The following is a 17,764-nucleotide window of genomic DNA, read 5'->3' as shown; positions in this document are numbered from 1 at the left end:
GGTTTTATTTAAATGGTGGGGGAGAAAAAAAATCCCCTGCAGAGCAAACAAACATGTTAGTCACACACATACACAGCAGCTCAGTAAATCATGTGCTTTTATTACCAGTGCATATTCATAGAGAAAACAAGACTGGGTTGGATAAAATGCTTTAGACACATCTCAAAAAGATGAGCATGTCCTTGCTCCTGTTTGGCAACGAGTCGAGGTGCATGAAAACCACAGCTTCCTAGCTGACTTAACTGGTGGAATTTGAGTCATATCCTGCAGCTCAGAAAAGCTCCACACTGAAAGGTTATGGAAGTGTCTGGGTGTTGAGCATAGTACTGTGATTAATTAAGTCAGACTGGGAGTCTGTCTTGGCTGCACCCGGTCTTTCTTCTATTGTGGCACCGTGTTTTTGTATGACATTACATAGAATGAACAAATGAGTCCTTCATTTAGAGTCATGGCATGATGGAAGCCAGGCAGAGACTCAGATTTGACAGAAAGCTTAGAACAGTATCACAAATAGTGTACTCTTAAGCGTGAATGTGCTTGCTAGTCAATGTCCTCTCATAAACGGTCATTTCTGGTAATACATCTGTAACAGTTTCTAATATGAAAACCACAAAGCAACAAACACAATAAAACAGAATTCATCTTCCGTCCCAATAAGTTATGACCTTGGATTCAGATTAAATTTGCACAAATTAACAGTTTTCTCGCAAAGCTCCCAATGTGCCTGTCCCACTATTATGCCTATGAGTTTATGAAATTTAAAAAAAAAAACAAAACTATTTAATATTCTCCTACTGATATTGTGAAATTTGGATGGATTTCCTGAGATACATGTATTATTTCTGTCCAGGTGGTAGCACTTGAATAAAAGCTATTGAATTGTTAAAGGCAAGCCAGTGCTTCTATGAACCCAAAATCCTAAAAACAGAAACCTAAATAAATACAGATAGTTTTTGTTGTTATTGTAAATAAAAACCAGATAGGGTTGTAGCTTTGGAAAAGAGCTGCCCAAGTGCACAAACACTGATCTACATTTCCCAGATGCGGGTGGATACTGAATTCTGCTTTAAGGGGGTTAATTTGGGGAAAGGGAGAAAGTGTGAAGCTTGAAAGAAAGAAAAAATATTTAGAAAAATAATTTGCAAATGCTGAGCTAGTATAAAATAAAATAAATTAGCATTTTACATTGTTTTTCCCCTTCAAGATAACAGATAATAACAAAAACGATCATTGTGCTGCTTACAATAGCAATAAATATGACGATTCTTCATTTAAGCATGTGCTGGGTATGTTTGAAAGCACACTCTTTAACAGCTGCCATACACATGTTTAAAATCCGGGAATCCTTGACTCCTGTGATCTGGACTGCCACAAGGCTGAGTGTTTCAAAAACAAAAAAACAAAAAAAACAAAAAATCATAGCACATACATAGTGAGTGATCTAATATACACAATATACATTCATGTATATACAGTACATACAGCAAATCAATGCACAGATGGTGGTGACACTTATGTGAGATGTCAGTAAATGAGAAGTTTTACATTTCATTGCTGGAGAAGCATAGCGCTGTTTATTTCACTGTAAGCATTAACTAGTTCATGAGAAAGCAACTAATGGGTGCACTGTGTTGTTGTCTAGGTATCAAGATAAAGTAAAGTTTCATGCATCTGGACGAGTTATGGCTGATTAAATAGTTCCAACTATCTCCTACCCTGTCAGCTCTCACAGAAAGTGTTGTTTAAGAATACCATCCATGTCAGTATTTGCAGATTTTCAAAAACCAGTCCATAGCTTCAAGTCATCGCTTGTTCCGAGGTACGCTACGTCACTCAATTTTAAAGTTAACCGTCAGTTCCACAGACAGGATAAAACATGGACGGAGTTTCCAGGTTAGCAAAAATGAAGCCAGTGCAAGCAGCTTAAATGAGCATTCTATCTCAAGGCCACCAGATGGCAATAGATGACGTTGCAAATAGACTTTGACCCTATAGAAGTTTATGGGAAAATGGCTTTCTGTTTTGACCTCTGTAAACCCTTCCCTCATGACTTTAGGGCCTTAGTCACTCATTTTGGGGCACACTGAATAAAAAATTAAGTCTACTTTGTAAATCTTGGTCATACAATGTTTCAAAAAGGATCATTATCTGTGGATTAATGTGCTGTGATTATCCCAATCATTGGCTAACCACTTGTAACTGACAAGTCATTAGCCAATGAGCAAGCAGTTTCAGATTTAAACCCACCCCTCCTCATCACATCTGGTATTTTGAAACCAAGATGGTGATGGTGAAAATGCTCATCTCAAGTCAAAATTCATGGATGATGCCACGGTAGCAACGTCCACCTTTTATGCTGTCTATGGTCAATTCACATCATAAAGGTAAGGTGAGGCGACACACAAAAGGCTGTACTGGAAAAATCATTGCACCTTGTGGAATACATTGGTTGTGTCGTCAGTGCTTGCGGTGTTTAAGATGGCTATCTTGGGTATCTACTGTAGGTAACGGTAGACCTTGAAGCAGTGGTTCCCAGAGTCTGCCACCGCCACGTGGCCATCAGATGTGAGAGCCAAGCCCTGGGGGCCATAAAGCGGGTCTGCTGATGTGTTGATATAGGAGAGGAAAGACCCTGAGCTGTCAAACACCTGGATGGGTATGGAGAATTGAAGGACAGATTAGATGAGTGACTGACAGGCTACTGCAAGTGTAACGCAGTTCCAATTATTCATTTCCTCAAACTAACCTGGATCCGACTGTTTCCCCAATCAGCAACAATGATATTTCCATTGGCATCCACAGCCACACCCGTTGGAGCATTAAACTGGCCGTTCCCCTCTCCGTGTGAGCCAAATTTAAACAAGAACTCCCCATCTGCATTGTACACCTGTCAGGTAAGATTAAGCATGGGTGAATGATGCTGTCACATTAAGACAAGTGAAGAAAAATGCCAGTCACATCCTCACAGCATGTGAGGCACAGCAGTGTTTGGTTTCTGATTGTGTGGTATTTGGTTGAGTCTGCCTGCCTTTTCTTGTTCTGTTGAAACTGATTGATTTTAAAATCGCTTTCTAATTTTGTTCCAAGTGCACGGCTGAAAACATTGGGGAGGAACACGTATGCAGCCTTTATCAGAATGCCAAGCACTATTTTAAGGTTTAAAAAACTTGCAAAATAAAGAGGCTACCGGAAAAGTTTGCTTCAGTTTTGTTATCTTAAAGTGACTTCAGTCCTATTGTAGGAAGAGAGTTTAGCTAACAACTCAGACTTTTAATCAGCTCACACTAAAATCTATAGTCTCCATCTTTCTCTCTCTCAGACTCTAGACAGTAATACAGCTGTCAGACTGTCAGCCATTTCCCCCACACTGTAATTGGTCACACTGTGGAAAATGTCTGTCACAGTTGGATCTTATAGAGGATGTGAACATTTGAGTGAAGATGAGGCTGAAATGATTTTATTTAAGACTTTAAACTGAAGTAAAATGAGTTTTTAAATGCAGCCACGGACAGCCTGTGTCCTGAGCGTTTCATGTTCAGAAATGTGTTCACAGATTGAGTTTCAGTCATTAAATGCTGTCAACATTTGGAAAGGCACAGTGTCTTAAAATTCATATGCTCTGTAACAGATCAGCAAACTGTGTCCAGATTGGAGTCCACTTGCACGGCGGGACGGATCCAAAATGGATAAGGATCAAACCCAGACTCAGTTTGGCTCCAGTCATTTCCCAGCTCATCCATCTGAATCAGTTCAAAAGCTTAATTTCTCCTGACATGATCTGCATTCTTTATTTAAAACCCCTCATTCTGATATAATTTTTTAAAAAGCTAAAACATTTACATTTAAACTTGTTTGCAATTACAAAAAAACCCCAAAACAACTTTACATTCATTTGAGTTATATTAAAAACTATTACTAAACTTTTACTATTAACAGCAACATCTAAACACTGTTGCTATGACTGTAAAAAAGCCATCATCTATCAGTGCAGGCTGAAATTAGATCAGATTAGAAATGGTTAAACTGGGAACATTAAAGAAGAGTTTTTTCTGTAAATCTCATTAAACTTTTTTATCCAGTAATCTCAGAAATAATGAAACTCTCTGTATGAAAAATTAAGCTTTTTACACTCCATTAGGAGATTCAGTTTTTACTAAATAATCATTCAGACAATGAAATGGTCATCACCTGTAGGAAAAACAGCTTTTATCTAATTAAAGAAATGTCCTGAAGGCAGATCCGCCCTGGAGTCCGTTGCTATCTGGGTAATTAATATCACCGGTCCATGAGCAATCTGCCTGTTATCTTTTGTTTCTTTCACTTAAATTTTGTCCTTGTTGGGTTATGGCTGAATAATTAGATTTGAAAATCAAATTGAAAATTAGGATTACAGATTTATCTAGTGAAAATTCAAGTGGGGATAATGATGACCACAGAGAGTTTAAAAAATATGTACTTTAGTCTGCCTATGATGATGACAGAGCAGACCAACCTGATTAAAGTTACTCTTTCCTGCCCTCCCATTTGAGATAAATACCATGGTCAGCACTGACGTATGTTCATATTTTTCAGTTTACTAGATTAAAATGGAGGCTTTGCTCTTTATTTACCCGTTGCCATGGTGAGTCCTGGTACTGGAGCACTACTGATAATGGTTTTCTTTTTCTACCCATGTACACCCTTAACTCAGCTGCTCTGGAACCGAAAACTCAGACTTGCTGATCTCAGAGCTAATCAACTCAGGTTTATTAAACACACTTTCTGGAAGAGGTCCCAGGTTTTCAGACATACTGTTCGCACATACTTGCAACAAGCCATACCTTCACTGAATGGTTGTGGAAGTCTGTTACCACAATCTCATTTTTGTTATTTACAGCCACAAAGTGAGGACCTGAAAGCAGAGGAGACAGGGAGGGAACAGCAAAGATGAGTCATCCGTCCGTTTACAGTGTATGAGATGAAGCGGCATACTATTTCTGGACATCAAAAACAAGACACCAAGTGATCACAGAGAAACTCTCAGAGCTGAGACATGACAGGTCTGAAGCACCAACATGTAGAAAAAGAGAACAAAGATTCATTTTTTTTTAGCTCACATTCACAGTGAATATATTACTTACTGAAAACAGGGCCAGATTTACTAATCTTTGTATCCAGTGCAATGTTTGCACCACTTTTCTCTAAAAGAAAAGAAAAGTTCCAAGTGAGAAATGAAAGTGAACGAACGGGTGAGTTCAACTTAAATATTGCTGTACAACTGGAGCGGCATCAATGAGGGGATTCCAGCAAAGCATGCAAATTAGTCCCGCCCCCCCCCCGACATCTGAACAACAGGGAAGGACGATCATCAAAACTTGGCATGCAGTAGTGTACATCATGAACTGCGGACTCCTGCTGTGCTATGATGACAGGATGTATAATTTATAATTAAGACAATCAGTGCAACAACCAAAACATTAACTGTGTGTTAATGTCTCTAATTAAGCAAGTAGCTATACATGCACTCATTAGTTAAAACAAATTAAGGGTGCAGAGACATGCTGATCACTAGGACTGTTCAAATCAACTTTCCTGTAAAGAAACAGAAATCAATTTTGTAAATCTGGCCCAACCACATGCCCTGATACATGAAACTTGATTAAGTGTTAATCTCTGTTGTTTTCTGTAAGAGAAATTTTTAATAAAATGATCATATATATATATAAAAAAATATCACATTTATTTATTTAACATCACTCAGTACCTGCAAAGTGTCTGTCTGATGTTCCTCTGGCTCCAAACTTTGTCACCAACTTCCCATTTGATTGGAAGATGAAGACACAGCAGGCCTTATTATCAACCGTGATAATGTGTCCATTCTTGTCCACAGCCACACCTTTGGGGCCCATTAATCTTCCAGCGCCAATCTTATTCTGTTACAGACAAAGTTTTGTTTTGTAATCTAGTTTCACTTTAAAATCGTGCAGTTTAAAAACAAACAAACAAATATTTCTTTTACTGACTGGAATTGCCAACCTTGAACTTGCCATCCGAGGAAAAGATGCTAATCCATCTGTTGTCATAGTCAGCTACTATTATGTCCCCGTTCATGTCTACTGTGACTCCTGTGGGGCGCTGCAGCTGGCCTGGTGAACGACCTCTTACCCCAAACCTCAACTTAAACTGGCCGTCGTTAGAGAAAACCTATAAAAAAAGAAAAGAAATTATTAAACAATTCAAAAAATTAATTCTTTGAAGCTAAAGGTTAGCCACTGACCTGTATGCACTGGTTGTTGCTATCTGCTACCACAATCCGACCATTACTGGAGGCCGAGATGCCTTGAAGATTGGTGAATTCTCCTTTATCTCTCCCTCTTGTTCCTGTCAAATCAACAAAACATCCCCATGTTTTTACACTATGAAAATATAAAAACTTTTAAGGATAAGTCACCATTTTGTGCCACTAAAAGTAAATTAAAAGCATTAAAAGCATAAAAATATGCATGGATGGAAGATTGTAAGAACAGTCAACAGTATGATTAATATCCAAAATAACGCTTTTTCACTCACCAACTCTATATATCAGCTCGTCCTCTATTGGATTTTCCTTTTTCTTGGTGGTGCTATACATGCTGGAAGGCCTGCGCACGGCCTTCTGGCGAACATGACCTCCTCCTCCGCTTGGGGACTTCACTCGTCTCTTCACGTCGTCTGGCGACTGCAGGACATCTGACGGTTTGACAGCACGCAAACGGAAAGGACTCCCCCTCACAGGCTGTTCATATAGCAGCAAAGAGAAGGTGAATTCTCCCTCAGAGCGGAGGGTGTATCCAACCTCGTAGGTGCCGTTTTTGTTGTCCACCACCTCAGCTTCAGTACACACCCCATCCACAGAGATAATCTCTGCCCTAAGAACCGCGTTACCAGTCTTCACCAATTCTCCATCTTTGTCTTTAGTGGTGACTGTGATAGTGGTGTGTTGGCCAACTAGTGCGTGTCGCAGACCTTCACCGGTGGCAACGCTGGTATGGCCGACAGCCCCTGTTGTGATCAGGACTCCTAGGTTCTGAATGGAGCGCCTCAATCCATCCGTCTCCACCTGGCATTCCAGATGTCCGTTTTCATGAGGATGCTCGGGAAAGCTGTGTCTTGCCAGAGCACTCACCCTCTCACCCATTTGTTTCTGGACCAGAAGGACTTCAGTGGCGCTCCCATGGCTCAGGGCATGCTCTGTGAAGTTACAGCTGCTCTGAATGTTCTCTCTGCCCTGAAGCAAAGAGGTAAGCTGAGCTTGAAGCACCTAAGGAGACGGAGACAGTCAGCAGAGCTAGTACAGAAATGGGAAATATCGTGATTATTTTTTAATGCATCAAATTTAAAATGAATAAGATCGCTGACCTTCTGCTTGGTGCTGCAGATGTTTTCCACCTCAGTAATGAGAGCAGTCTTGCGTTGGTGTAGGGCCTTCTCCAGCTCATCAAAAGTATTACTGATTTCTGTCACAGAGTCATTTTTCCTTTCTGTAAGTTGCTTGGAGATCTCATTCACAAGGTCAATGGCAGCAGTCAGCTGAGGTAGTCTGCCAGAGCAAAAAATAAATGCAGATTATAGCTCTTTATACTTTTACACGTCCAATTTTACTAATGTCTTCCAAAAACAATCACATAATTGATTATGCGTTAAAGCAGTGAAAAATCATACCTGTTGCGAACAGTGTCCAGCTGACCTTTAAGGGCTGACTTATGCTGTTCGAGCACATCCCTTAGAGGCACCGTCACATGTTCCCTGTGTTCTCCTTCTGTACACTCCAGACACATGGCTGTTTCACATGACTCGCAGTAAAACTCCATCACCTGCAGATGGTGCAGTTGAGGCAAGTAAAGTCACATTACTGAGGTTAAGGTTGCTCAGAAGTTCAAATGTATATATACAGAAGGCATTTCTTTTTAATCTAATAACAGTCGGCAGCCTGGTCAGGAACATGCAGATGAGGTCTGATAGTTCTGAAATATTTTTAATCAGCATTTTTGGGTTTTTTTTAAGCTTACCTTGCCCTCGTGATTAGGGCAAGAAAGGGGCTGACAAGTTGTAGCTGCATTGGCTGACTCAAGAACATTGCCTGCCTCAGGCTGGCTGCACTCTGGGTCTCGTTGTAACACCTCCATTAGGTTTGTGATGAAGAAGTTGTTCTGCAGGGCTGCCACACCCTTCTCTGGCAAGATAGAAGTCTGTCTGCATACTGGGCAGGATAGTGTCAAAGACTGGGGAGGGATGTAGTTCTGTAGACATCTACAATCAGATAAGACATTAAAGAAATCAGTTAGAGGAATAAAGCTGCAGTCAAGCACCAATTTCAGGGTGAGACCTGATTAGAAGACTGGACAATGTGATTTGAGTGGTTACTAAGCACAACAATTTAAAAACAGTACTACTGTAGCAACACAGCTGTGGAAACCAGTATTTGCTATTACCAAAGCTGTGCCCTAAAAAAAGGCTGTCTGCTTTTCTTGTGACCAAGCTTAGAGTAGCTGGTGACTTACGTCATGCAGAAGCCACGATGATGACAGAATAGCTTGCTTAAGCGAGGAGCTGCGATACCAAATTTAGAAATTGCTAAAAAAGACATTAAAGTAAACTAAAATCTAGCACGCTGCATCCTATAATAGCCAAACACTGACTCATCTTTTTATTTTGCTTTTAAATGTTTTATGTCTGCTTATCTCTTTACTGTCACTTTGATCTCCTGGTGTCGATCACCTTGTAAAGCTAAGTGATTCATAGCTTACTTCTCACAGAAGGTGTGCAGGCAGGGCAGCACCTTTGGGTTGTGATAATGGTCCAAACAGATGCTGCAGACCAGGAACTGCTTGTCTATCTGCCTCACCACAGGGCTGGTGCTGCCAGTCTCACGCTTCGCCATAATGACAGACATTCAAAGGGGACACTGGGAACACTTAACCTGTGCAAACAAGGTGAAAGAAAGAGAAGAAAGGTCAAGAAAGCCTTGAGGAAACAGTCAGGCAGGGTGAACAGGGTGTACACGCTTGAGCAAAGGAAGAAATGACTCATAGTCCCGCTAACACAATAAAACCTCATCTAAATCCTGTATCCGCGAGCAATTTATGGTCTCGCTTATCAAACTATGTCAGTAGTATGAGTTCCTTCACCAGAGGCTGTTTAACTTTATAAGTGAAAACCCCAGTTGAGTTCACACAGTCGAAAGAAACGTATACATGTGATTAAAACCGCAGGGTAGAACTCTTAGTGGAGACAATTATGCTGTCAGCAATAGTGTTAGAAGTTATACACAGTATAAGCCGATCGAAACATGATACCAATAGAAACGGCTTATGTTTTACTCTTGGTGATATTTTTCGGTGTACTGTGTCACTTTTGTTATTTAATATGAATCCTAGATGAGTAGATGCCTGCTGGCTTGCAGTTCAGATGGCAGAGTTGCTGTTACATGAAATTATACCACTGGGTCAAGCAGGGATTAACTTAGCATGCCAATGTTGTGCCGTACATCTGTCATAGTGTACACAAGCACATAAAGGATTACATGGAGTCCAAAAACACAGACAAGCTGGTCAATAAACACCGCTTACAAAAGTGAGTGACTCATATGATAATAAAATTCCAGCGGGAGGATTGGTGTGTTTTGTCATTTGTTTGGCTAACACTGTAAAGAGCCCTATTGTTTTCAGTTTTTTCCTCTACAGTTCCTGTCCTGCAAAACACCTTCAGTCAGGTAACTGACACTCTAGGCTCCTTATAATTTTCTGTAATGCACCATCCGCTAATAACCTTGACACTGCATTGTACGTTTGAATTAAAGCTCAAAAAATTCATTACAGATTAACTGAATTTATCCCCTGACAAAGTCAGTTCCGTGACGACTACTGAGACGTCAAATGGGAAAAGAACTCAAAGGCAATTAATTTATTTTATTTGCTTTTTCTTTCAATTTTCTTTGTAACACTAGCAAGATATGTTCTTGTTATGTAGGATCATGAACAGTTAGGATACTCAATAGCTTCATTAATGCCCAAGAAAGCTTAAAACAGCTATCTGATATGAGAAGGTTAATTCTGCTTTGGTGCTATTAATCAAAGTGAACCTTTGAGCCGGGGAAACCTGACAGTTGACCTTGAGCCGTCATTTTGAACCTGATTACAGTTCAAAATATGTAAAAGGTGAAATAAGCAAGGAGTCACTGCCATGTGTGAATGTAGTACACCATCATTGATGTAAGATGTCATATTCTGTGTAACTGGCAATGTATAATATTTAAAAAATTCTTGATCATGCTTGTGAGCGTAAAAACATCCTGCTCATTGCAGTTTAAGACAATGCACACAGACCGGACAAAAGAAGGATTCACTCTACTTGAGCTTACTATCAGTTTCCTCGTTGCGTCACTATAACATGTCTCACCAAACAACACTTTGTCTTTCAGCTGATGCCTTAAAAATATAACTAGGCCCCTTTTCTTTGAGAGAAACGGGAGGGAAGAGGAAGCTTTGAAATGCCACTCCCCAAATTCCTTCTAGTTCCTTCCCTTGACTCTCAGCAGGCTGAGTTCAGGAACCACCTGTCTCTCTGTCTGAGGGGAGATGGGGAAAAATTCACGGTGAGCTGGGCTCTCTGCCTCACATGAGCAAGCAGGCCTCAGCGGCAGCTGTCCCTTTTTGCAACACAGAGCAGCGAGCAATAACAATGGCATTTCAGCTCTGCTCACAGCTCACCGCCCCACATCTCTTCCCCTCCCTCATTCTCCTACCCTTTTTTTTTATTATCCTGTCATTTTTCTCTTTCTCTCTCGGCCACATAAATGCACTCATGACATCAGTATGCCTGAGCCCAGCCACAGACAGATGGGAATTTTCTCAAGCACGCAGACTCTATTGTTGTTTCTTCCCAAGTGATTAGAAGGCCTACTGACTAAGGAGGTCTGCCAAGCCCATTCACAACAAGCCCTTCCCGAAAAACTCTATGCCTCCCCTTCCCTTGTCTCCCCTAAAAAGCCCTCCCCTCCCTGGGCTGTCCTCCCTTTACATAGACTCTGAATTGCAGCAGCTGAACGGTGACATCAGGAGGAAGTATGATGAGCCAAGACCTTTAGGCTCCTCCCTTCTCGACAGACTGGCCACTGTCCTTAGGATTGCAACAGTCTCCCCCACCTTCCCTTCTCCCTGCCTGTCTGTCTGTTCTTCAAGCAGCCCTCCTCGGCTCAGTTACTCCCACTCGCCTCACCACAGACAGATCTTTCATTAAAAACCTTCTTTCCCTGTGTGAATTTAGAGAATACCTAATGTACAACATAAATAGTAATATATTTAATTAAATACAGACTAAAGACTGCAATCTGCAGTTTAATGTTTGAGGAAGCATGTGATTAAACAGCAATCACAAGGCTTTGTCATGAGAAGTGCACGGTCAGCGCTTCATACAGATGAGGTCAATAGTCCCTTTCCTCTCTTTTTACTGCAGAAAATCACGGTGCAAATGTTTGCAAAGTCAGCCGTTTCACTGCAAAACGTCACTTGCCACTCTCACCCTGCATTACTGTTAAGTGCTTTAATCTCCTCCTGCAGGGTCAGGTCCTGTCTGCCATCTGGATTACTGTCTCACAGATTCAGATGACACCATCATGCCCAGTCACTTCAAATTCGCTTTGAAGAAAATGCTTCATGTGCACATAAAAGAATGAAGGCTAGTCACTAGCTGTCCGAAGATGATACAGCTGTATTTCATGCTTGAAGTAAGTGTGTATGCTCAAAACCTTTCTCTTGAAAACAAGCACATGTAATATGAATGATTTAATTGGATTTTAGCAACAGGAGCTCGCCTTCAGAGAAAACACTGCCCTCAGCTTAATCTGCTTAGATTTCAATCGGTAGGGCAGGTAAGGGTTCCTCTCCTCTCACTGCTCCCAGTAAGTGCTACTTGTTTTTATAGCTTAGATGCTTTTAAAAAATAAAAATAAAAAAATCACTATGGTTATGCTGTCCAACAACAACAAAAATAATTACACATGCTTCCTAATCCAGGGCTTTTTGCTCCTCGATAAATTATAATAAATAGGCATGTTTTGCTTAATGGGTGGAAAGAGCAATGTCATCTTTTTTATGAGACGAAAAATTCCAGTTATAGAGAAAATATAATGTTATTCTGAATACATGACTAATTCTTTGACCCACAGTTATGTGACCAACTACAATTACATTTAATGGAAAATGTCATCTCTTGGTTATAGTCAATGAGACGGAGAGCAAGTTAAAGTCCTTAAAAATAATAACTCAAAATAACCCCAAGCCCCTAAAGTTATTAAACTTTACTTGTCTGATTTAAGTTAATGGTTATAAATCAGCTTGCTTCCAGGATGTAACGATCAGTATCAGCATGTCAGCATGTCATTTTCAAGTACAGAGTGGCCCTGTGGTGGAGTGATTAGCACCGTTACCTCACAACAGCAGAAAATTCTTGTTTCAAACATGCCTGAGGCCTTTCTCTGTTGAGTCTGCATGTTCCGCTTGTGCTTACAAGCATTTCCTCAAGGTACTCCACTTCCGACAATCCAAATATATACTTGTTAAGTTAAATCACGATTCCAAATGAATTGTGAACTATTGCCTTGTGGTAGACTGGTGACGTACTCAGGGTGTACCCCTGCCTCTCACCCAGTTACAGCTGGGTGTGCTCCAGCCTTCGTGCAACACTGAATAAGATCATAAAGTCGGTCATCCATAACAAAATAACTGACATTTATTCATTTAACTGTTGTTAACTTAGAAAAGGAATTTGATCGAGAAGTTTCATTCAAATATCTCTGGACTCTGCAGACTAAGCGAGACACAGTTAAACAAAGAAACTCTACTCTTTTATACAGGAGATGATAAGCCAATGAATTTGGCCCAATAAAATGGAACTGTCACATGACCAAATGCTTGGACTGGGTATGCTAACCATACTGTACCTTGGTACAGCCCCTCACCTCTCCAACCGCTCTAGTTAAAAACATACATAAATCAATCTATTATTCTGATTGGCTGCCCCTCCCAAACAGAAGGCTTAGACAGCAGATGGGTGGGGCTATTGTACTCACAGCCTCAGCTGAGTGTCTGAGATGACTGCATAGAAATATCTGGCACCACGGACATCATAATGAGCCAAGTAGAAGAACTTTCTGAACTTCTGAGCATTTAGAGCAGCCTGGAGCTTTTGGGTGACAGTCATTTCTTTTACATAAATACAGTGACCTTGTTATTTGAAGTTTTGGCCATATTTAATATGACCATGCACCATTTTAACAGTATTGTAGGATAGAGAATATAAGAGCAAATAAGAGCATAGATCCCATTAATGATACTTTCATGATAAATCAAATGAAAGACTGATGTTCAAATCAAATTTTTACTACAATCTACATAATGAGAAATCAGAAACTGGCCCTTTAAGAAGGCTGTAATTTACAGATTGTTAATACCATTCCTTAACAGTGACTATTCAGGATTCCAGGATGTTTGTGCTTCAGTGGCCATATAAAGTATTTGCCTCTTCCCTTCCTCTTTCCTTATTCGAGTAACAGACAAGTATCTTTTTCTCCATTGGTATCCAATATTTCAAATCTATTTTAAGCATTACTATCTTAGCCAGCTCAGTATTATTGAACTACAATTGCATACAGCATCTCTTAGAAAACGGACTTTGTAGCCGTGTTACCATCTTGTGATATCAGTTTTAAGAGACACAGCAGAGAGGAGTCTTCAGAAGTTGTTTATGTACTAGACCAGCAAACACTGGTGAAAGCCTCACTGACCTGAAAAGACAAGTGTTGGCCCTCAGTGATGTGCTCTCCAGATTATGTTTAAATATAGACTGTAGTTTATGTTTTCTGCTACATCTGTTGTGTCCTTCCTCATGTGCCAACACACAGTAATTGTTCACAGGCTGAGCAGAATTACCCGAAATGTAATTTTGAATAAACTCAACACATTGTTGAAAGATTTTTTCTGGGTTATGAGGAACAAGGTAGACTGTTACAAAGGAATATCTGTATACTTGACTCAGATATAAAGAGAGAAAAGACAAGTAAGAGTAGAAGTGAGAAAAGCATATGCTCCAGAGACACAGCATAAATTACATAATCACAAATGTCTCATTGTTTGTAACTTTGTTCAGCAGCATTCGTGATTGTGCTTTTTTTTAATAACATAAGACATTTGTGATCATTGTCTTAATTTGCAGCACTTTCTGGTGAACACGGGTCAAGCATAACTATTCACACAGTTATATCTGCACTAGGAATAACAATGTGGAGCAATTACACTCTTTACAACACCAAAGTTAATGTGGACCTAAGAATGAGACATTCAGGCAGCTTGATCAAAGCGTAGGGTCTGTTTTATATGTTTTCAGGGACAGAAAAGATGCTTGCTTCGTGATGACTCATCAATCATTATTCACACAAACTTCTCAAGACTAATACGCCCCACCCCCCCCCACCACCCCACCCCCTTACACTCCATCAGATGAAAAAATCTGTCTCGATGCATCAATCTCTGACAGAACAGTCACAGCATGGAACGCTGGGCTTTACATAAAAGAAAAATAGTGTCTGTATATTATATGTAAGGCTATTGAGAATGATACACTCAGCATAAGAGTGGAACACATTTGCATGCTAATAATGGCCTAGCATAGACACTTACTGATTGCAATTAGACACTGAACTACTAAAAACTAACACTGCGGCAGTTTTTCATCATTTTGTTTTGTTAAGATTGATAAGATCTGACAACAGGAGATTTTCGTCTCGCCCTGTCAGCCCACACTCCTAAACATTGTCAGAAGACAATGCGGCACACAGGGCAGCCTGTCTGCAGGCACAACATGCACTGCAGATTTAACAAAAGGTCGATCGGCGCACAAGCGGTGCCTGCAATGCTTATTCACCTGCAGTAAGACGACTGAGATGTCTCATACTGTGACTCAGTAGTTCAAATATGGTCTCATACACGCTGTACTTTGCAGATACACAGGCACTGTGAAGTATTAGTGGGGTTACACTTTGTAAAGAAAATGTAGTTCATGTTCAGAATATTTAAGAAACTAAATGTGATTTTGGCTTGGCAGTTTGCTGAGCAGCACAAATGTTGGTTTGATAAAATGAACAGTATCAGTGCTAAGCTGCTATGTTGTTATAATAGGTAAAGAGAAAAACTGTGACTTTTATTGTGCTATATTTACTTTTATTGACTTAACTATTTTGTGCTGTCACATGTTTTACATGGTGAATGTCTCTGTCTGTGATCTATAAAATGGATGTAATTTTGTTCATCTTGGAAGCCCTTCATCTCTGAACTTTGCACTGTTGTTCAATAAAAGAAACAACAGCACTTTAGTTCAATAGCTGAAGGTTTAAAGATGTCCACTGGTAAAGGTATTTTCCAGAAAATATTGATTATTTTTTTAGTTGAAATAAACCACTCCGCTGCTTCAGAAAATCTCATCTAATATTTATTATGTATAGCGAGTAATCTTGATGTGACTGCATCCCTCTTGATGATGTCTTATGTAAGACTGATGATGCCTCATAAACCACTAAACAGAAATAAAAAAAATAAAAGTGCTATTCAAACGAGGGCCGACTGATCAAACGCAAGTACAGAATTAGAGGATCCAATCAAAAGCATTTTACCTTCTTTTGTTTTGTATGTAGTCTACCTCATGGGTAGCTTGGTGGATGTGCCTTGTACTGGTTGATGGTCATCTGTAGCCTGTGTACTATCTGCATGCACTGGCTGTGATAAGTCATTATATTCTAATTTTAGATTGCCGTTTCAGGAACTGACCAGGGACACCAGCTGACAATTAGACTCAAGTCAAAACTCTGGCTCATCTACAGTCATTCTTCTGTTGATCAGTGAGCAATAATCTGATCCAATAAATGAATTAATAACACAAAATAAGCATGATCATTTTCATGGAGATTGAACCTTCAAATATTGTGTCCTAAACTCCAAAATAACTCTGTGCCTTCTAATTGGCTAGAGCTATAAACCATAATAATAATTATTATAGTTATTACCTAGAGTAATCTATTTATTCTGAATTGGGGTTTCAACAAACCTCATGATGACAACTAGGAAAGATTAGAAAGGGCGAACGATCCAACTTGTGTATGATATTAAATCAGGTTAATCATACACCGATTAGCAATTAACAGTGGAGCCAGATAAACTGATATTGCATTATATTATATTAGAGCTTTTCCATTTGATGTTGTTGCACAAATTAGGAAAAATAAACCCAGGAGAACTGACTCACTGCCATGGGTCTCATTTAAATACTGATATAATAATATGGAAAGCAGGTCAATAAATCATTGAAAATGAAAGATCAAAAAATCTAATTATCCTGCAATCTATCTTTTTATAATATATTTATCAAGTTCCCTATCCTCTCATTTGTGTTGGTGCACTGGGGGTTGATTTTGTTAACAGGTAAGGGCTATGCTACATGTCTGCCTTTGATCAAATTAGTATTCAAAGGCTGTTGCTGTTTCTGGTCACTTCTAAGCTACAGTTTAATCTCTGTTGCTCAATATTTGCAAAGAGTAGTGCTGTATACCCCACACAACACCCTTGTTGGTCCCCTGGTTCTCTTGCACATGTTCCCTGTCCTGTATACCTTAAGAACACAGATATAATTTGACTCTCTAAGCTCTGCTAACAATCTGCCCTCTGGCGCAGCATCCTGCACCGTCTGCACCCTCCCTGTGACCCATTGCAAGCTGCCAACAGAGCAAAACCAGCCAAACATCTCTATCACCTGCACTCATTTAAAAAATTAAACTTTTGAGGTACTTTTACCCTAAAATGAGAAATATAAAACGAGCCTTTCAGAACAAAGACAATCAATACCAAAACCACTGGACCATCTGCTCACAGTCTAGGCCTGAAGACTAAAAAAAAAAAATGTCTTCAAAAATGATGCATTGCCTGCTGCTGTTGCTGCAGTACAGTGCAACACAAGGAGCCACAGAGTGACACAAGAAAACAACATGTCGATTCACATGTGGCTCACAAAACTTCCCAGCAGCACACTCCATACATATTCAGATGAGGAAAACCAACGGAAGATCACTAATCCTCTAACAAACGAGCATGTATGCTTGATTTAAAGAGCCCAGCCCTCAGACTGCAGCAGAGATGCCCACCTGCTACTGAGCCGGCAGCCAGCCGGCAGCCAGCTATGAGCTAAAATGGAGAAGTGTGTGGGCTGAAAGAGGAAGCAATGAAAAAAATGCTTTAAAAAAATCACAGCAATAGAGAATTTCTGTGCAACAGTTTGTCTTAAACGGTGCTGGAATAACTGCTTTGACTTTAAGTTGTTTGATTATTGCAATTTAAAAAAGCACAAAAGAGGGGGACATCATGTTGTTGTTTTTTTTTTAAAAAGTATAGCCCCCTCTGATATGATTTATCCGTGCACAGATGCTGCTGGGATGAAGTAATCAATTATTCATCTGCTTCTAGCCCAGTCATTGTATCTCTGAGGACTCCGGATAACGGAACAAGCAGGATGAGAAAGCAGAAATTCGACACCATAAAAAAAGAAGTGAATGGTTACATTGTACTCACATAAATTCCCAACAGGAGGAACAGGAGTGTCAGCATTGCAGGCCGTAAAGAAAGCTTCCCATTGTCAGTGTCCCAAACCTCTCCAATACAGAATCCACAGACAGGGCGACAGAAAGGAAAGGGCAGGGTCTGTCTGG

General features: G+C 40.0%; 1 protein-coding gene across 1 annotated transcript; it reads right to left on the bottom strand.

Annotated features, from left to right (window-relative positions):
* Positions 1 to 79: 79 nt before the first annotated feature.
* Positions 80 to 17,764, bottom strand: LOC116310845 (tripartite motif-containing protein 3-like). Its single transcript, XM_031727756.2, has 13 exons — positions 17,628 to 17,764; positions 8,766 to 8,938; positions 8,028 to 8,268; positions 7,681 to 7,832; positions 7,378 to 7,558; positions 6,550 to 7,279; positions 6,257 to 6,360; positions 6,016 to 6,183; positions 5,744 to 5,912; positions 5,121 to 5,180; positions 4,821 to 4,891; positions 2,747 to 2,887; positions 80 to 2,648 (listed from the first exon to the last, which is right to left on the bottom strand). Exons 2-13 carry the CDS (start codon positions 8,909 to 8,911, stop codon positions 2,496 to 2,498), a joined length of 2,316 nt encoding a protein of 771 aa, XP_031583616.2. The 5' UTR covers positions 8,912 to 8,938; positions 17,628 to 17,764; the 3' UTR covers positions 80 to 2,495.

The sequence above is a fragment of the Oreochromis aureus genome, linkage group 14, assembly GCF_013358895.1.
Source record: "Oreochromis aureus strain Israel breed Guangdong linkage group 14, ZZ_aureus, whole genome shotgun sequence".
Lineage (NCBI taxonomy): Eukaryota > Metazoa > Chordata > Actinopteri > Cichliformes > Cichlidae > Oreochromis > Oreochromis aureus.
The sequence above is the reverse complement of the archived record's forward strand: the minus strand, read 5'-3'. Positions and strand labels throughout refer to the sequence as shown.

Coding starts and splice junctions, on each gene's coding strand:
- LOC116310845 (XM_031727756.2), bottom strand. CDS start 8,911: ATGTCTGTCATTATGGCGAAGCGTGAGACTGGCAGCACCAGCCCTGTG. Junction 8,269..8,765: donor CTGCACACCTTCTGTGAGAA/GTAAGCTATGAA, acceptor ATCTGATTGTAG/ATGTCTACAGAACTACATCC. Junction 5,181..5,743: donor ATCAGACAGACACTTTGCAG/GTACTGAGTGAT, acceptor CTTTTCTTTTAG/AGAAAAGTGGTGCAAACATT.